The sequence below is a fragment of the Gopherus evgoodei genome, chromosome 16 (assembly GCF_007399415.2).
Source record: "Gopherus evgoodei ecotype Sinaloan lineage chromosome 16, rGopEvg1_v1.p, whole genome shotgun sequence".
In the NCBI taxonomy this organism is placed as follows: domain Eukaryota; kingdom Metazoa; phylum Chordata; order Testudines; family Testudinidae; genus Gopherus; species Gopherus evgoodei.
The window spans coordinates 12,393,034-12,414,253 of NC_044337.1; the positions used below are offsets into that span (position 1 = coordinate 12,393,034).

A 21,220-nucleotide genomic window follows, 5' to 3' on the forward strand; every position below is an offset into this window, starting at 1 on the left:
ACCAACATTTGTTTGTATTTGCCTCCCAATCTCAGGGTTTTCCTGGCGATTTTGGTGAACGAGGACCTCCAGGCATAGATGGGAACCCAGTAAGTTGCAAAGTCTTCAGTAGACTTTTTGCTTCTCTCTTGCTGCTCCATTTTACATCCCATTGTACTATGCCGTGCTGGGTGCCTAGAATCTGAAGGAAGCTCTCTGCTGAAGCTGTCTTGAGAGTTCACAGGCAGCTGTCAGTCTGTTTGTTGTTTGATTCCTCTGAACACCTCTTACATAAACTGCTAGTTCCAGTGTTTCAGTTAACAGCTCATTGTAGTGCCATCTGCATCTCATTTCCCTCTGTGCCCCCTCCATTGCTTCTCCTGCACCCCAGTCCTGTTGAGCACTTTCTTCTCATAGGGATATAATTGTAGGGAACCTAGCGTGTGAGGAATGATGTTGCTCTTAACTGACTTGATGTGCAACTGTCAATATTATCCTCTGTAACAGTTTGTGCTCTCTGGGCCTAGAGTGATCAGACGGCAAGTGTGAAAAATCGGGATGGGGTGGGGGTAGTAGGAGCCTATATAAGAAAAAGACCCCAAAATCGGGACTGTCCCTATAAAATTGGGACATCTGGTCACCCTATCTGGGCCTGATCCGAAGCTCACTGAGTCAATAGAGAGATTCCTTTTGATCTTGGGATCAGAGCTTATGTAAGCATCATAGGGAAATTGGCCCCAAACTGGCAAGTGACATTTTGGCTTTTACAGCTACTCCTTGTTTCTCTCATTTTAAAATTCCAGGTTCCTCATTTGACCTGGTTTCCCTTAGCCATTGCAGCTTGTGGGAACAGCTTCGGGGTTCTGGAAGGCTGTATGTTTAATAGCAGAGATATGAAGTAGGCAATTGGTTTGCTAAACTGTTTCGGAGAACGGTACATGCCCATTGTTATCTGTTCCGATAAGCCAAGGACAGGGCAGGCTTTCAGCAACACCGACTCTCCTGAGCTTGTACTACAAGTGCAATGGGTTCTTCTCCTGGCAGCCTCCTTTCTATTGCATCTCATTTGCCTGATGCTGGTAAATGAGCTAACAGGCTGCCTCACGTCTGTGGCCATCAGATCATTAATAAATGTGTGTCTAGAGTACTTGGAGGAAGCTCTAAGATCCTCTCTCATTTAAAGTGAATTTTAAGTACCAGTTCAAAGGTGCCAAATTGCTAGCTCTGGCGCTTCTAGCTAGGGACCAGATACTGCACAGAAAATGGCTTCACATGTCGCTACTCTTCTGCCCCAGCCATGACCTGGAGTAAGTGTCTCCAGACCATTCAGTTCTTGGTCTCTCCTATATTTTCAAATTACCCTTACTGGGTTTTTAAGACGTGGACTTGTTCCACAGGAATTGGGCTCAGATCACCAATTCATTTCACATAGGCCACTGAACAACTGGATATTGGTACCATTTAATCACTGTTTGAGCAGAGCAAAATAATTCATAAGAAATAATGTATTCATCGCTTTTTTTCCTGCTCACAGAATATTTCCTAGCAGACTGCAGACTTTCTCAAAAGTATTAGTTATTCATGGATGTCTTTGCCAATTCTCCTCACGATTAGTTTATGAACAGTTCTTGGCTGATCTTTGAAATACACACCTCGTTGGTTATTTACACAAGTCACTGGTATTGTTTCTGTTCCCTGATTGGATGATTTGTATAAGTAACTCTTAAAGCACACATTTTGAAATTTCCATTCAGCATAAAATTCAATTTCTGCAAGCATTTTCTGCAGCTTTAATGCAAAATGAAAACATAAGAGTCCCGAACACAGTTGATTCAGTGTTTTTGATTCCTAAAAAATATTCTTGCAATTTTTTCCCCCACTGTTCAGTGAGCTCTAGCAACTCCTACATGGGTTAGGTTTGAATCAGTGACCTAGCAATGAAAGGCTTTATAGATATTACCAATCCCTTAAGATAACCAATACTTTAGGAAGGTCTGAGCTCCTGATGTATGATCAGAGAGATGTTCTCTTTTCCAAGAACACACTTTTAAATTTCCAAGATATTGAAGGCCCATTCTTAAGATATATTTAAAGGCAGCTGAATGCCAGCTCCCAAAGTATTAGAGAGATCCTAGTAAGTAAATGTCCTCTCCATTTAATTCATCCCGAAGGATCCCTCTGCTTTCATCTTATCAACGGCTTTTAAATATTAATGTGCCTCAGAGATTGCAGAATGAAAACAGAATGTTTTGGCTCATTTGAAGGGAGTTTCACGAGGTCATGAGCAGAGTCACAGACACAGAAAAATTCCAGAAAGTCTGCATGTGGAACACACAAATACGCCACGTTCGCTAGGTGAAATATGTGGCTAAATGGCAGGCAGGCAGCCATGGATCCTGAGCTGCCCCTTCCTGTGTTTGATCCACTGAGCTGCATCAGCATCTGTACAGTACTGTTCTGTTCCTTCCTCTGCTGCTGCATGGGAATGGCTGATGCTGTCTGCATCTCATCTTCTTTCCATTTGTCTCAGTGTGTGAAAGGAGTTAGGCTACCGCAAGTCTCCTCCTGCCAGCTTCCGAGAACTGTTGAGCCATCACATTCCATATCCCACACTCCCCTGATCTCCAGCCATTTAAATTAGTTGTAAAATCATAGGAACTGGACATGGGAAACAATGATTAGCTCACCTCATCTATCTCCTGACCCAGGGCTAGAGTCAAGCACCACTGGAGAGCATAGAGTCTGATTTCCAGGCTACGCACCCCTCTCTCATAAGCAGGAGATAATAAATCTGGGGAACTGATACTGGTCAAGCTATTACTGTGAATAATGTAGCCAGAAAAGATAAAGGGTGATGCATCCAGGACACTGGTGAAACCTCTGCTTTCCTTTCCTAGGGCAGGGAAAGGCTGGAATGCGTGACTAACCCATCGCTCCTCATGGTGAAACACACTCCCTCTCCTTCCCAAGCAGGAAAACCTTGTGGTGTGTTTTGACAATTGCCATCAGGCTCACTCAGTCCATGGACACTAAAGAGCCCCTTCTCCTGAGGCATACTCATTGTGCTATAGCGCAGGTATCCAACCAGTCACACCAGTAACAAGGAGTAGCATAGAATAAAAATTATACCCCCCATCCCTTACAGTAGGAAACATAGAACTCATCAGGAATCCAGAAAATGAAGGCGTATTTCTATTCCCTGGCTGGATAATATTGAGCATCTTTCCCCTTGTAACTGAACCAGGCAAAAAGGGGCTATGACTACTGAACTTTTAAAGGAGACCTTATCCCAGAAGTGCCAACGATTTCCAAATCCCACCAAAGAGAACAAAGCTTTAGCAGATGTCCAAAGTATGCAGGAAAGGAATTTACCATGAAAACCAATTTTAGGGTGGTTTGGATTAGGAAGAGTGTGTGTGTGTGCGCGTAAAACAGTCCTTTTCTCTGTTTTCCGGAAAATAAAAATATTTCCTTCTTCAGAACAGATAAGTACACTTAAGCATGGCAGGTCCTTCTTTCAATAAAGTTCACTTTCTCCACCAAACAAGCTCACAGTAAGCAGAAAAGCAACCAGCACCTTGGATTGGAAACCATTCAAGATTTTCTCTTAATTTTACAGTAAAGGGGAGTTTTACTATATGGAACTAGGTAAAAATGGCTTTCACCGTGTGCACATCACATCCTGGGTAATTCTGGCTACTTTCTTTGCTAGCCTATCTAGAGTTAGTATATCTGATCAAACACATTATATAAAAAATGGCAATGTGGAAGGAATATATTACTATTTTGGTATGAGAGTAGCCCCTAGAGGCTCCAGACGATATGGGAGATTATGCTAAAGTCTGTACATGTGCATAGTAAGACCTAAAGATTTACAGTCTAAATATTCGCTGTGGAATTGAAATGTTATCCTCATTTTCAGATGGAGAACTGAGGCACGGGGGGTTAAATATCTTGCCCAAAGTTACAGAGGGCCAGATTTTCAAAGGTATTTGTGCACCTAAAGGTCCAGGCAGGAAAGGGAATATCTTTTATTGGACTGACTTCGGTTGGTGAAAGAGACCAGCTTTCGAGCACTACATGATCTCAATGGGAGTTAGGCACCTTAGGTGCTGACTGGGATTTTTCAGAAATGCCTGTCTGCATCTTTAGGTCTCTAAATGCCTTTGAAAATCTGTCCCATTACAACTGCATGGTGGAGCTGGGAATTGAGCCCGTACCTCCTGAGCACCAGCCCAGTGCCTTACCCACAAACCTAGTCAGCATCTCTGTTTTGCTAAATGGTTGGCTCTGTTACTGAGAGTCCAGTAAGAGTAGGTGGCTCTTTCCAAGGTTATCTGCATACAGAGCATCCATAGTGGATGATAAACAGTAGAGGGCATAAAGTGACTAGGGAATCCAGTTGTTTGGGCAGTCGCACCAAAATGCATAGTTTCAAATGGGCAATGGGCAGTTAACTATCAACCATATTTATTTGTTATGCTCAAATAAATTTTAGTTTCTAAAGTGCCACAAGTTTTCCTCGTTCTTTTTGCTGACAGACTAACACGGCTACTACTCTGAAACGTATACCACCTCTGTGTATGCCTGCGTCTGCCTCTGAGGTGTGCTAGGGAGGGTGACGTCTCTTACAACATTTGCATCTGGATTTACTGCTGATTACTTGCTCCCTCTGAATAGGCTGGATCTACTAGAGTCCCATGTCCTAGCGCTCAGCCAGTGCTGCTTTCCACTATGTTGTTACAAACGTGTGTCCGGGAAGCGATAGTAGAATCCTGAAGGGATTCCTGCTAAAATGCTTGGGGTGCATGGCCAGCCTCCCCACGGAGAAGCTGCTGCAAGTAAAGCCCATTTCCTTTCTGGAAATGAAGGGGTACAGAACACTGCAGACTAGCTTGGGGTCAGCAGCTGTACAAAGTGGGGGAAGAGGGGTTGAAAGGAGTCCCCTTCCTTCCCTGGCACCTCTAGGCAGAGGCTGCCGGTACTGGACTGTCTCTAGAGGGGTCCTAGCCCTGCCCTTTACAGTAGTCAGCAGCGTTGCGTGCAATGGGAGGTACTACATGCTATGCTCAGTCCCACTCCTCTTCTCTTCTGTGGGCCCCCATGCAGCAACTACTTACCCCTGCGTGCACAAGAGATCATACTTCTTAGTAGCAACCTTCTCGTTGGAGACAGCCCCAAAATGTCCCCGGATGTACTGACAACAGTTCTGTTCCACCTTTACTGGAAGTTCTCGCATGCCACACAACCCAGGTGGTCTCTTGTGGCAGGTTTCATTGCATGATTGTCCCCATTTTACAGAGGGGCAAACTGAGTCACAGGAGTGCCGTGACTTGCTTGACATCACACAGGAAGCTGGTGGCAGAGCTGGGAAGGGAACTCAGATCTCCCAGCACGAGTTGTGCCTTTGCACACTATTAGACATCGCTGCTTGTAACCACTCACCTCCCTGCCTGCACTTTCCAGTGCTAAAGCAGCTGCTCCCATTTCCTTCCCACTAAGCTCTGCTCATCCCTTTTAACTCCTCTTCCCTCCTTCCTTTTCCCTGGCTGCCCTCCTTTCTGGCCAGTTCCCTTTCTCCCCGATTTTCCTTCCCACTCTCACCTGCCACCCCTTCCCTATCCTCCCTTCACCTGCCCCTCCCCCGCCAAACACCCAGTGAAACGCTCCCTTTATCCTGCCTGCTCCTAGGAGGGGAAGCCAGTCTCAGCACATAACTGCGGGCACTGCAGGAGAACAACAAGTAGCCTTCTGTCTGAGGGGCTGCCCTCCTTCATTAACATGCTTTCTGAAGATGGAAGCTCTAGATTGCTCAGGCTGTTGGAATGGGGGGGGGGTGCGAGGGGGAGGCTGGTCTTTTCCTTCAAGACCTTGAAACACTGAGCCACTTTTCAGCCTCTGTTTGTCTAAAAAGTGTCTGTAACCGTGTTGGTCTCTTTCCTTTTAGGGAGAATTGGGAGCCCCGGGTCCTCCTGGAGTTCATGGACTCATTGTAAGTATGAAAACAAATGGAGCTTTGGCTTCTGAGGGTTTTAACCCTTTCCAGGGCACTGCAATCACACACCATTTTTCTTCCTCCTCCTCTTGTGAGGGAGACTTGGGGGGATGTGACTCTTCTTTTTATGAGGGAGAGGAAGATTAAAACTGGGGAGAAGAGGAAGTGCCAAAGTGGGATGAGGAAGTGGAGATGGTGATTTCAGGTATGTAACTTTTTTAGGCACAAGAAAGCCCTTGAGAATTTAGCCCTGTGTGTCTCTGTGACTTCCTCTTTTGGTGACATTTACCAGTGTATTTCTTTAAAGATAGGATCGTGCATTTATTCGCGGTAGGGGTCTGTGTAGTTTCTTAAAAACAGACCCTCTAACCAGCAACACCAGGAAACTAAATTGTTTGACCACAGAAGGATGCATAGTTCCTGGACAGTGAAATTATTGCATGAAGGAGTACCCTGCCATCTTGAGATGTGGGAATGTAACCCCCTTCCGTTCACAAACACACAGCTCAAATCTGCCCTCTGTTACACCTTCATTGACTTCAGCAGGGTATGAAATGGTTTAACAGAGGGTGGTATTTTACCCACAAACCTTTGTGCACTGAGGTGAGCATATGCCCTATGTGCTCTCTCCGCTCCTGGATTGGCACTTTTACTTTTACTTTTTTAGGGCTCTATGTTTGTTTGGAGCCATTTCCCTCAATACACAAGAAGTAACAAGCTTTATTATTATTGTTAAGATGATATTCATTTGAAACAGTCTCCTCTTCACTGATGGCTAGCTGTGAAATCTGCTGTGCAGATTAAGAACAGTTATGAAATATCTCCTTGTGCCTTGGGGTAATCATTCATTGTATGACAGTAGCACACAGATGCCTCAACTGAGATGGGAGTGTATTATGCTGCGCAACACACAGTAAGGGACAGTCCTTGTCCCAAAGAGCTTACAATCTAAATAGACCAGACAGACAAAGCATGGGAGAAAGAAAGTGTAATTTATCCCCATTTTACAGATAGGGAACTGAGGCACAAGTACTTGTCCAGGGTCACAAAGGAACTGAACCTAGGTCTCCTGAGGCCCAGCCAGTACCATTAACCACAAGAAAGGAAGTTTTTCAGAAGTTATGAGAAACCAAAGGATGTTACTGTCCGTGCCAACACAAAAGATGGACTTCATCCTGGTCCTATTGTGAGCCATCTTGACTGGCCTAGCTTCCAGTGCAGAAAGGTATTTCTTTCAAATGCTGGCTTTGGGTTGCTAAGGTTGCAGCCTTCAGTTTGCTTCTGTCATCCCTACTCCTTCCTCTCCCTTCCCAATTGTTCTTTAAGAAGATAAAATTTCTGGTGTATGAAGGACTTTTAGAATCACACACCTCCCCTGCATTCCCACAACCTGGCTCTTCAGTGTTAAAGCAACTGAGGGGGACAGTCTGTCCAGCTGTGGATCAGAGAGAGAGGCATCGCTTTTTAAGAGTTATTTGCTTCAAGACCAGTACCTTGAATGATGACATTTCTCCTTCCCAGAGAATCATTTTGTGCTCAGGTTTTTAAAGGGCACCAGTTTCTTCATATGAATTTTCTCCTCCCATGATGAATACCTGCAATGTCTGGACAGCAAAGATGACTTCTCATACTGTTTTTTTCAAAATTTTCACCACTCCTGCCTCTTCAAGTGTCTTTAGCAAGAGCTTTGGTTAATGGACTTCATCTCCATGCTCTCAGGCAATCACAGAAGCTATATCCTTGACTTTCACCCCTAGACGCTCCAAGTGCTCTCTTCAGATTGCACAGAGCTCCTCCAGGTAAAAAAGGGGACCTGACCCACAGTGTAGACCCCTGTGAAATGATCTGAATCAGCCAGTCCCGGAGTACCTTATGACTGTGTGGAAGTCCACTGGGAGATTGTCTGAAGAAGTTCCCAGCATGGCAATGGAACAGCATGTGAGATGATTTGAGATCAGCAATGTGACTGATAATGGATCTCAAAAACTAGACGAACTAAAATCCCCCTAGGAGGCTTTCTTTCCAATCTGGAATTCGGACACAGCTGGTTCCTAGCACTCACTCTTCACCCTGTACGTCTGCCAAAATAGCCCTGCATTGTGCCCTGGAGAGTGCAGGAAACTTACTTGATGATAACTTGGTGGTGGAGTAGGTCAAAGCTGCGATCCCTATGTAAGCAGGAGCTGTTTTTTAGGCTTGGCCATGTCACTGCCCCTTCACTAGCACCCGATTCCCTTAAAGCGTGTGCTCCCTCTGGCGGGGGTTGTTGAAATAATTGGGCCTGCCAATTTGCCCTAACTGTGAACTCAGTTGAGAGGAGTAAGTGAAAATTCATGGAATGTCACAATAAATTCAAACAACAAATGTTGATGGGGAAAAGGTACAAAAGCGAGATGGAAAGATTGTATTAGTCCAAACAAAATTACTGATATAATTCAAGGACTATGTTAAGATCAATAAATAAGAACAATGTCAGACCAAGAAGCAATGAAGCAAAATTGGTATGTCAGAAATTAGGCTTGTTGATGGACAAAGTAATGAGGGGATGGGCTACTGCACCCATCACTCCCCTTTTGGGGTCCCCAGAAAGAGACTTTAGAGGGAAAAGTTGGCTTATAGTGTTGCTGTCTGACTGAAAGATGAGAGATCAGGAAGGAGCAAGTTTCACGCTCATGGCTGCCATCTCCTGGGATCCCGGGCTTTCTTCATCCTAATGCCTTGACCAAACCAGGCCATAGAGAGGGAGCCAGATGACACGGCCACCTCCTTCAGCTCCTGCTAAATCCCAGCCAACACCTTGGATGTGAGACTTTTTCCCTGTTCCCCTACCAACACCCCATGAGTCCTTTTCTTTCCTCACCTTATTTCTTCTCTTTCCTGGCTCCTTTTTTCTTCTATCTAATAAGAGTCTGACTCAACTGGCCAAGACTGCATATTTTGCAGCGCTGCTGTGAGCCTGTGATCTGAAAGGCAGCTAAATGAAATGCCCTAAAAACCCTGAAAAGTTGCCCAGTCTCGAAGTGGCTGATAAGACTGTGCGCTGGTCCAGTAGTTTTTCCAGCAGTGAGGTTGAGATGAAAGTCAACACCAGACACAGAAGTTGAATTTTCTGTCATTGCTGTGCTGTTCTCTTCTCTCCCCTTGTGTGTCTGTCTGTCCTGTTTTGTCTTCTGAGGAAGTGGGGACTGGACTTGAAATCTAGCCCATTTCAACAAATGTCACCCCCCCATAGAACAGTTATTACCATCTTTGATACTGTCTAAAAGATTGTCAAACAAGGGGGCTTTTCTGTCTAAAAACTCTCCAACTAAAAAGGAAGAGAACAAGGGATTTATTACAAAGAAAACCTTATTTTATCATGTAAATTTCAAATGCTTTAACTCTTTTTCCTTCTCTTCCTATATCTTTAATCAAAGGTCATAAGGATTTTTAATGGTGAGTTTGCCATGGTACACACAGGCTGAGGTCTCTGTATTCCGAACCCTGGCCCTTGTTTAACACTATTTAATGTTGGACAGTGACTGGGTTATGTTAACACTTTTGATTTTTTGCGGGCCTCTTTGTTCCATCTAAATGAATACAAGAGGGTCTGTGACGTACCTGAGTTTGAACCGCGAATGTCACTACTTTGCTTTGAAAGCACATAGTTCCTACTTTAGGTTTCCAAAACCCCAGAATGAGCGACCTACTCCACAAAGGCAAATCTAGGCAGTTTCCATTGGAAATATCAACACATTCACACTAGACAATGGTTAGGGATTGTTCTCCTAGCATCCAAGGAGGCTGCTACCATTCAAGCTTGGGGAGGTTCTGGGAAATGGAGACTCCAAAGGGTGGGAGTTTGTCTGGGGGAGAAGTTCTTTCTTGCATGCACCTGTAGGCAGAGGAGAGTTCTCCTGATGTCACAGTACTTGCAGAGGATGAGTTGCTTCAACTCTGTATATAAAATATGAGGAGAGAAGTGAGTATTTTCTTCACCCACTTTGTGCAAGGGAGCTTGAGCTAGACATGGTTCCAAGGGATTTGTAATAATTATCCAGGAGGAGCTGGTTCAGAGGGTGTGTTTAGGAGACCCTTAGTAAGGCTGACCTAGGAAGGGAACCCCATCCTCCTTCCACTCCACCTCATCTCCTGTCTTTTCCTTATCATCCCTCCATCCTCCCTGCCACACAGAGTAAGAAAAGGGAGATGGTGGATCTTCTCTACGTCCATCTCCTCTCTCTTATCAGCTAGTGGCAAGAGGCTCTTTTTCTAGAGCAGGGTCAGCAATCTCACTAGACATGGCTAGAACAGCTTTCTTAAGATGACATTAATTGTTGGGGTCATGCACTGCATGTCTTGAAGCCCATATACCTGCACCCTGCCAAACTTCATGCAGTAGTTTCCTTCTGTCCCAGTTCTGAATGCTCAGAGAACCACGGCCCCATTTTCCAGTGGCTTCCAAGCTCCCTGCAGGGGCTTTTTGCTTTGCTGTTTGAAGGCTGAAGAGCAGAATTAGTTGTAACTGGAGCCTCCTGCTTTCGTAATTAACCATGTGGGTGAATGCTAAGTAAATGCGTTCCTACAAGAAGCCTTTATGCTGGAAGGTATGAAAAGGAGATCTGTTTTAATACAGCCTCAGCTCAGCACTCGCGGTGAGTCTGCAGCCACATGACCTCCTGTTATAGAAATATTCTTCCAGCAAAGGCTTCCCTGTTTATTTACACATTACAGGAGAGCTTGGTCCACTGTATCACTGGCTCCCTTCATGGGGGAGAGAGCAATCAGAAGCCTGTTTGAATACAGACCTGTGAAAGCTTTTTTTTAATAACATGAAATCTAGCGTCTTTCCTTGCCTGACGCATTAGTGCTACAAGGGTAAAGAGTCCTCACCACAGCAGAATTTCCAGGCTGTTGAGGTATGCCTATCCTTGGCTACTTTTTATCCTTCCCCTTCTTCCAATCCTTCTCTTGCCCATCCACAGACGATAGAAATCAGAGCCAATAGCGCTCCAGCATCCTTGCAAGTTGCTTTCCTTGCTGGATCCGTGATTGTTTCAATATCCTTTTTTAAAAGCCCCATAAAGCTCTGCTTGAGCCAGAGAAACAACATCAAGCTCTTGAGGGCTAAAATACTGTTTTTAAGTCGCTGTGGAGATGAGCAGCTCCAGCAAAAATAAACCGGCTTTGACCAGTGCTGAGAAGAATTACATAAGCATCTTCCAAGGAACCAGCAAAGTTGTGGCTGTTTCCTTCTGAGAGAGGGAAGAGTGCAGTAGAACCTCAGAGTTACGAACTGAGCAGTTAACCACGCACCCCATTTGGAACTGGAAGTACACAGTCAAGCAGCACCAGAGATGACCAATAAAAAAAGAAAATACAGTACAGGACTGTGTTAAAAATAAACTACTTAAAGGGAAAGCAGCATTTTTCTTCTGCATAGTAAAGTTTCAAAGCTGGATGAAGGCATTGGTCAGTTGTAAACTTTTGAAAGAACAACCATAATGTTTTGTTCAGAGTTACGAACACCTCAGGAATGGAGGTTGTTTGTAACTCTGAGGTTCCACAGGAAAAAAGAGAAATGGCGTCTGAGTGAGCATTCACCTCATTCATGTGGCTCATGTAATGGTTTAGTGCAGTGGTTCTCAAACTTTAGTCCTGGTGACCCCTTTCACATAGCAAGCCTCTGAGTGCAACTGCCCCCACCCCTTATAAATTAAAAACACTACTTTATATATTTAACACCATGATAAATGCTGGAGGCAAAGCGGGGTATGAGGTGGAGGCTGACAGCTCGTGACCCCCCCATGTAATAACCTCGTGACCCACTGTTTGAGAATCACTGGTTTAGTGCCACAAATAATGGAAGAGGAAAATCCATCACTGTTCAAGAACTAAAGAGAATGGGAGAAATTCTGACCAAGAAATTGGACTAAACGTGAACCTGGTGCATTGTAGATGAGCTGTAAGATGTGCCTCTATGCCCCAACCATTCCTAGTGATTAAACTTTGGTTTCTTAGCAGACTTGTAAAGCTCTAGGCAGCAGCAGCTAGGGGTGCATGGTGCTAGGTCTCAGCTTAAGTCCTGTAACTTGCCCAAATATGATACCAATGAGTGCTAAATAAATGCTTGTAATAATATGATAGAAAATAGCAGCCCTGGGAATGTGCCTTTATACTAGCACTAAAAAAATGCCTCCTCGGCAGAATGTTAGTGTAAATTAAAGTTCTGAATTAACCCACCCATTTCTCCTCTGGAGTTTAAATGGTTTGCAAAATGCTGAAAACTCCTTTTTAAAACAATGTCAAAGACAGACTTGTAAATAAGCCTCAATCCAGGATTCAAATACAAAGATGTTATTGAATTAAAAGATGAACAGATTGTTTCAACCTCTGAGGGAGCATTAGGGATTCAGATAGATTGATATCCCCAAGGAGGGCTCAGGTTTGAAATGTTGGATGTGACAGGAATCAGAGGACCACTTCCTAATTTAACAGGAGCAAGCCATTGTTTTCTCTGCTCTGGGTAGCTCATACCCTTGAATGTCAGCTCCATATGTATTGTATATCGGGATATGATGCTTCATGCGCTGTGGGAGATGGCCCTACGTTTGTTAGTCCATAAGGTGCCACAGAACTCTTTGCCGCTTTTACGGATCCAGACTAACACGGCTGCCCCTCTGATAATGAAGTTAGGCACCCAACTCCCATTCAATTTCAAACTTCCTTAGGCTCCTCTTACAATCCTTGCATAGGAGTTGGCTATAAGAGCCCAGGAGCTAACAATTTAAGAATAAAGAAACAATGGAAATAAAATGCAGAAGGGTATTGGTTTGTTACCTTTAACTATTTCAGTCTAGCAGTGCTGCTATGGAAATACTTTTTAAACTGTTAAACAGATTATGTAGCAAGCTTTACAGAAGACGGTACAAAAGTAATTGGGTCAAATTTCAGACCTGCTTCGTTGGAGTTGCACCTGCTTCATTGAGGTCTAGATTTGATTCTTAGACTTGAATGTAGATCCAAGAATCCGCTGAATTTAATCCATAGCTTTCCTAACTTCATATTGTTACCATTTCATTTTTAGTCTCCCCCCCCCCCGACCCTCGGCAGCACATATTTTAGATTCTATATGTGTAGAACTTTCTTGGTGTGTATTTCTTAGATATTAATCCCATATTGAGTTTTGGAAGTTAGGTGGTATTCCACCTACTTAATTTCACTGTGTAGATTTCAACCCAATATATTTCTATACATAGTCTATATTTCTTATTTTAGGGCCTGTCCGTATTCCCATTGAAGCGCATGAACTTCCATGGGAGCAGGACTGGAACATTCCTTTTTTTTCTTTTGGTGTTGTGCATTGTTGAACTTTAACAATTCTCCACCAAGTTGGCTGTATTTCAGTAGTGGATGAAGTGATCCCTGCAGAGAGCTTCTGTATCAGTTAGTTACATTTACAAAGCGCTTTTGTGTCCTTCATTCTGAATTCAAAATGTGATGTGAGTAGAAGTTGCCCTTCTTACTTCATTGTTCTATAAGACATATTCTTGGTATTGCTATACTTGGAAGCTATCTATACACTGATTATAAATCTCTTGACTAACAGGATCCTGCTTCTGTTGAAGTCGATGGCAAAACTTCCATTAACTTTAAGGAGAACAGAATGTGGCTCTTAAGTTTTCAAACAGCAAGAAAATCCTCTGTGCATGTTACTCATCCTAGTGAACTGGTGAATAGGGTTATGGGCCCCAGCAGGAGAGTTTTCATGCCATATATCAGGATCCATCAGCTACACACCTAATACATTTGATTTACTGTGTTTCTCTTACCAGGGAGATATGGGCGCTCTTGGACCAATAGGGTATCCAGGACCAAAGGGACTAAAGGTAAGAGAGTAACTGAGCAGCCTTGTGCTCCCTTATCTGTCCAAACCAGGAATGACTCTGCCTGAAGATTGTTCAGTTCATTGTTTGGGTGAAAGTGGTCATCTTTAGGAGGAGAAGGTTGGGCAGTAATATTTGTCCATTGACTGGTAGATAGAACATCACTCTGGCAGTCTGTAGCAGGTGTAGATTACTGGGAAATGCAAGGAGCATTTTCTCTGTGCAACTCCAGACCACGAGGGGTAATTGGCAGTAAATCTGATGATCCACCTCAGAGGCTGTATGGGAAGAGACCTTTTGCAGAACTTGTGGCCCAGGTCAGATGACCCTGAATGCCAGGCATTTTGGTCTATTGTCCCATTAGCCCTGTCAGTGACTAAGACCTGATTCAAGTCTTCATGATACAGTAGCAGTGCTCAAACTCAACCTAGGCTTCCTCTTTTTTCAGGGGCTGATGGGAAACCCTGGAGAACATGGACTGAAAGGTGATAAGGTGATCTGAATACTCCCTTATTGCACTGTGTTTTATTCTGCATGTGAAATCCCACTTGTATCTTCTGTTTCATATTCTGCACCATGTTATGTGCCCCATTCTCCTTCCTTTTCTGTCTGTCTACCAGAAATCCCATCCTCTTCTTCGTTTAGCATCTGTTCTCCTTTCTTGACACTCCCATTTGTATTTTCCTTTCTTTTTAATAAGATGTCCACCCAGCCCCTGGCCTACAGAACTCTTCCCAAGGCATCACATGGGGTGGGAACATCGCTACAGTGTATATGATCTTACCCTTTTAGTTTTTCTGGTAACAAATATAGGCACAAATATAGGCACTGTTAGGGTGGGGATTTGAGATCAGCATGAATCTTATTCTGATGACCAGAATCTCTGCTATGGAAAGCCCCTAGTGTGAAAATTTACTTTCCTAAGAACCTCTACTTCATCTCAACACCATTTCCTTAAAAAAAAAAAAAAAAAAAGGAGGGGGGCAGAAAACCCCATTGGGTAATATTTCCCTTTTAGATGAGTTTTCTAGGCTAATCACGGTTAGCTCCTCTGTCTTTACAATGATGCTGTTGTGTTTGGGTTTTATATAATGCACTGTATGACAATGTGGTTTTGTTGTTTTGTTTAGATCTTATCACTGGAATGGGGTAGAGGTAGGGCTTTATCAGCATTGTCGCCACTTTCATTTATTAGGGCATGTTTCAGGGTGTCTCGCAATATGACACAAACATGCAGGCCGTGTTCTTTCTTCTCATGAGGAAAGTGATTGAGAGACCAGCACAGAAGCTGGATGAGATGTACCTACTGGAACCTCGAATAAAATACAAGAGATGCAAACCCTTATGTAGCTGCTTTTGTTTCAGCTCAAGATTGGTTTATATCAAGTTAGTTTGCTGATAAGGAAGAATTGATTTAAACTAAATTGATACAAGCCAGTTTGAAGTGGAAATAAGGGGTGAGAGTTGCATGGTTTAACTAAATTGGTTTAAAATGCACCGTGAGTTAAGCCAGGGCAAGTGTGTGTGTAGACAGGTCTAACTCCCATAAATGATACCCTCTTGCAGATGCTTGGTTGTAGGGTTTGTTCCCTCCTTCAGAAGAGTGCAATGCAATAGGGTAATTAGCCTCATGACAATGACTGCTTGGGAGGATAGAGCAAAGAGGTAGTAATTGTATTGTCCTCCTCTTATTTTTGGAATGTGTTTTAATGGCAGTGTTGAATTCATTCACTTGCTGCTGTTTTTAAAGTGTGGTCTATCGGCACTAAACCATGTATAGGGAAACCATGTTAAGGAGCCAGATGCCCTCGTGCTCTGCATTGTGTTACCAGCTGACTATAGCACTCCCATGTACCCAGGCTCAGTTTCTGCTCTGTATCATCTCACCCCTCTGGGAGAGTGGGGGGGACAATTTGGGACAATGCATGTTTGGGCCAGGGCCGGCTCCAGGCACCAGCTAAAGAAGCAGGTGTTTGGGGCGGCCTATATCAGGGGGCGGCCCTCCGGCCACTATTGGGGTGGCAGCTCCGGATCTTTGGCGGCAAGTCCCTCACTCCCTCTGGGAGCGAAGGACCAGCTGCCGAATTGCCGCTGAAGAGTGGGGCGGTGCGATTGCGCTGCCATGGCTTTTTTTTTTTTTTGCCCGCCGCTTGGAGCGGCAGAAAACCTGGAGCAGGCCCTGGTTTGGGCAGAAGGGAGACTTCCCTATAAGGGTGAGTCGTGATCGCTGTAAGCAGGAATCCTGACCCAGCACTAACTCCAAGGGCCCACAGACTCTCCCGTCAATGCAGTCTGCTCTCCCTGAAGAATTGGCTTGTCCTTAAGATGCTGAATCCCTTAAGAATTGGCCAGTGTTTTAGGCCTCACAGGCAGTATCATTATCCCCTTTCTACAAAGATGATCAGATCTGTCTATTTAATGCACTTATATGCCCCCCATTACCATAGTGTCTAAGTGCCTCACAATTCTTAATGTATTTATCTTTACAACAACCCTGTGAAGTCAGAAAGTTCTAGGGGATTGGATCTGGCTTTCCTGTGCCCCAGTCTAGTGCCCTGGCCCCTACCCATTGTTCTTTCATTGCTACCTGCCATCCTGCTTTCGACCTCTCTGTCTCTCTTTCTTTCTCAGCCAGGCCGGAAGGACCCAAAGTTTTCTCGCCATTCCCTGACCACTTCTCCCACTACATCCTCCTCTGACTGGGCACGCTTCCTGCCTGGCTTTCATTAAGGCCCTTTCCCACTCCAAGAATGACAAATGATCTAGCTCAAGCCTCTGTCCTTAATGAGTTGACTTTTCATTTCAATATCCTGGGGCACTGTCAGAAAAACAGAGCAACCCAGCGATGATATCACAAATGGGAGAAAGCTTCCAGATGACTTGGGTTCATCCTTTCCAGCAGTCTCACAGCCAAAGCCCTGGGAAACACAGGGCCAAGTAAATAAAATCTTTGACCGCCTAGTTCTCTTTCACACAGGTGACTGCAGTCAGTTTTCATATTTTAGCTATAAAGCCTTTTACCCAAGAGGCCAAAATCTCAAAATATGCTGCACTCACTTGCACAGATACAAATGAGACATATCAGCCCAATAGTGAGATTGGGGAAGTTTGATTTTCTTTCAGCCTGTGTTCTTCAGCTTTTTGGTTTTGTGATTTTTTTTTTCCAGCATGCAGCAGTTGGCTTGTTTCTAATACATAAACTTAGCTTTTCTAACTGATCAGTAACTGGCTGTAGTCATTTGGTCTCATGCTTCTTTATCTTAGTGGATCTTTTGGTCATATTGATCACTCTGTCTATTTTTATGTTGTGCACCGTGAGCAAGAAACAGATGTCTTCTTTCCTATTTTGCTGTATTATGTTTTTTATTATTTGTATTCTAGTAGCACATACAGACCCTGTCTGATGCTGGACCTGTTGTGCTAGTGCAGTATATACACACACAGTAAGAGACGGTCCCTGCCCACAAAGAGCTTACAAAGAGTCTAAATAGACAAGACTGACAAAGGAAGGATTGTCATCTTCATTTTTCACGTGGGGAACTGAGGCCCAGAGAGATGCCCAGGGTCACCCAGCAAGTCTCTGGCAAAGGCAGGAATTGAGCCCAACTCCTGAGTCCCAGTCTGTTACCTTAGCAGCAAGACATCTTTTCACTTTTGCTTCCTTCCTGTTTCATTTCTGTGAAACTACGTTCCATCCCAACCACTACTAGGTGCCTCAGCATCTTTCTTTGATGCTTGTATTTCCTCCATATATGCTATACAGTTGAATCTGTTAATAGAAGTCTCAGATACAATTAAACTCCTTTTGTAGTGAGGGGACAATCCCCAGGTTGCTGTCCATTTTGGTCATGGTGCCCTTCTGCGTAGAGTGGACTGGGAGAGGTGACTTGAAAGTAAGACAGTTCCGTTCTGCATTCACCTCCTGGATGTCTCATTATTAGTTTCCACCTCTGTTGTGCATTTTACATGGGTTTTATGGGGCCCATGGCCTTTCTCTGATCCCTTAATATCCTTCTTCTGCCTGTCATATCTTAACTTCATCACTACCTTCCACTGTCCCTTTATCCAAACCTCTCCTTTGCGCTATAGGCCAGAAACCTAAGACACTTCCTTGGCACCCATGTTTCCTTTTTGTATCTATCTTGTCTGAGAGTTTGTCTACCACCATCTCTGGGATGTTGCCAGCATTTGTCCTTTCCTGGGTTCTGCCTCTGCAAACAGATAGTTATTTATACCTCTATCACTTCCTGACAATATAAATCCCTTTCTGTTGGGTGTGGTGGCTAAGGTTATGGGGAACTCCTTGGGTGAATGCACTGGTGTGTCCCTATCCACATCACAGATAAAACTTCCTGAAGCATAACTGGGCTCTGACACTCTCAGCTTGACCTAGTTACAGCTTACACAGTTCAGCTTCCACACAGCAGCATTTCCACTATGCAACCACATGTCCACTATGCACATCCATGTTTGTGTCAGCTGCTCAGGTTCCCTCAGGGGAATGCACTGTCTCAAGTAGGCCCTGCCAGAGGTACTTGGTGGGGTATGTTTTGCATGGTGCCATGCACTTTAGAATGACCTTCCACAGACACACATGGGAAGTAGGACTGCCTGACTCATGTACACAGCAGATAAGGGTGGGGGGGTCCCATCTGCACATCACAGCTATGTTGGAGACTGACAGTCTAGTTAACAATCCTGCTCACAAACTGGGGTCAAAACAGTAAGGAACCACAGCCAAGGTTTTCAAGTGTCTAGTGACTCTGGGTGCCCAATCTCGGACATCTTAATGGGGCCTCTCATTCAGGAAGTGCTGAATACCCATCCTTTGAATGCCAAGGCCCTTTTAGGTGTGTCAGGTTGGGCACCCAAAACGACTAGTCACCTTTGAAAGTCTTCATATGCTAACTGGGTTGAGTCTGCATGTCAACCATACGATCTTACAACCTGGTTACTAGCTAGCATAGATGGCTCGAAGGCTCAGGAAAAAGAATCGGTCAGCTTTATTGAGCATGTCTACTCTGGCTGGGCAACCGTACTGACTCCTAACTCAGATTCCAGAGTCCTGTCCCAGCATGTGTTGGGTCTTTTGTAAAGAACCTGGGGTAGATTCTTGAAGGCAGTTGCCGGTGTCCTGTTCAGGAATGCAGAGACGGCTTCCTTAGAAAGTTACTAACGAATTTATTGCAGGAGGTGTGTAGAAGGGGCAGCCCATTAAGAACCAGAAGAGAAGGGGAATGAAAGCACTAGCTCAGCTCTTCTCTGGTGAATGTGGAGTTATAGCTCCACACAGGGCTGGAGTTTGTTTTTAATATGTATATAATATATATATCTCCCAGACGTTAGACAGCATCTGGAGACTGAAATGCTGGATCAGCAGGAGTGGTGCAGTACTCGCCCCCGGCAGGCTGACTATAATCAGTAACCTTTTGTAATTATTAACTCAGTTCAGATGAGAGCAGCCTTGATTGGCCTAATTCATTCCATCTGCCACTTCTTGCTGTCGAGCAAAGGTCTGAAAGGGAATGAGGGCTTTGAGGGTGTTCTGCATCCTGCTTGGCAAGGGTGGGGCTCTATCACCTTCCATCAGTACTGGCAGAACTTGGCCACGTGTGTGCATCTCTGTCTCGGTGGAGATTTCCTCACTTCGCTGCCCTGAAATCGCAGGGCAGGACTGGTGGGGGCACCCTTAGGCAGTGACAAGCAAGCAGGCTGGAATTCCCAATGTGAGAGCCATGCTGCTCCAGAGGGAAGATGAGAATTAATAGTAGGCCCAGCAGTTCTCCTCAGAGCTGCAGTTTACAGGCTCTTCCTAAGGATAGCTAGAGTTACTTTAGTTATACAGCTGCAGTGTCATGTTAAACCCTGCTATTACAGTTTCCCAACCTAGACAGTTACCGGAGAAGCATGTGGTCTTCTGGCCTACTCCAGCTCCTGGGTTGTTGTTTTCCCACAGTGAAGGAAAGCTCCCTTCACCCCTTTGCCAGGGAGGTCTGCTCCAAGCTCTTTGAGGTAGTTATTCCCCTTCCCAGCACCGATTGTATGAGGCAGCACAACGGAGGAATTAAAAGTTTCTGCATGCTTTGCAACAAAATGTGCCTAATCCATGTCAAATAAACACACATTCCAGCCACACGTGTGGCTCCATGGATAGCAGCTGGACAGATATACATGGAGCATGCCACGCTTGGCTAGTGCTTCCTGAATCCATCCCATGCGTGGTTCTATACCCTCAGTGCCTTGAAGGTTAATGACAATGGGGACAGCCTCTAGTCTCACATAAGCCAGGCCACCCTAATCTCTTCCACTGGAGGATCCCTTGTCTTCATTATAACTTCTTATGGGGAAGCCTCTGCTCCAAGGAGAACGATTAATTCCAGAAAGATAATGTGGGACTGTCCATAACTAATCTGCTTGTGGTAAGGTAGAAGCTCCTCTGCACATCCAGACTTGGAACTCTGTTCCTTAACATCATCGTTACATATTTCCCATGAACTGCCACTTCTTTCCTCACCCCTACCTCATCAAGATGATTGAAAAGTGATTTCTCTTTCAGATTATCTGTATCAATGGCTTTATGTAGGATAAAGTATCACTCCCATCCATGAGCACTTACTTCAGTCTTTAGTTGGAATCTTTTTAGCCTGCGCAGGTCTGGGACCTCCACGTATTTTCCTTTTAAGCAGCTTTTTTAATGCATATCATATCAGCTTGGTTATGAAACAAATAAACCTTTTCGTATGGCTCTTGGTTACCAGGTTTGACACAGGCAGGCTGGTTCTCAGAACAAACCCAGCTTCTTCACCCCAGGCTGCTCTCCCATCTCTCAGGGCAAGGGAGGGCAGCCCAGTGAGTTGGGATTTTCAAGGCTAGGATGGACAAAAGACCAGAAAATGTGGGACATTAGAAAACTGGAACCATCCAGCATTAGCAAGGAGATGGGCTGCACTGTGCAACGGGTCTTTTCCATCTCTAATGACTCCCATATTCAGGGTTCATCTTCACGAAATGGTGGCACTTTCACGGATCTTCTCCTGCGCGTTTAGAGAAGCAGTTATGCTCATTAATCTCTATAATCGTTGAGTGCTCAGCTGTTAACCTGAGTGGAAAAACTCCTCCTGGGGCTTTTTTCTCAAGTGTTGGAAGTCTATGACTCTACATCTAAAGTTTGTCTTCCATGCAGATTCCATTTAGAAGTATAGCTGTATGCGTTGCTCTGTGCTGCTCTCTTATAAGAAAGCCAGGTCTGGATGGACTGGAGGCACAATGTGTATGGGATGCAGCCTCCATAGCATTTTCTGCTGTTTGGCCTTGTCATCATGCAAAAGATGACTTCTCACATTTGTGCCAGGGAGAGAAACTGCCTCCCCCACCCCCTTCA

General features: G+C 44.6%; 1 protein-coding gene across 3 annotated transcripts in view; it reads left to right on the plus strand.

Annotated features, from left to right (window-relative positions):
* LOC115636165 (collagen alpha-1(XXVII) chain-like) overlaps positions 1-21,220 on the plus strand; it is a 226,742-nt gene that overhangs the window by 94,957 nt on the left and 110,565 nt on the right. For all 3 annotated transcript variants that reach the window (XM_030535939.1, XM_030535940.1, XM_030535941.1), the window contains exons 13-16: positions 36-89; positions 5,927-5,971; positions 13,789-13,842; positions 14,288-14,332. In XM_030535939.1, coding sequence (XP_030391799.1) covers positions 36-89; positions 5,927-5,971; positions 13,789-13,842; positions 14,288-14,332 — 198 coding nt within the window. The remainder of the gene's footprint in view (positions 1-35; positions 90-5,926; positions 5,972-13,788; positions 13,843-14,287; positions 14,333-21,220) is intronic.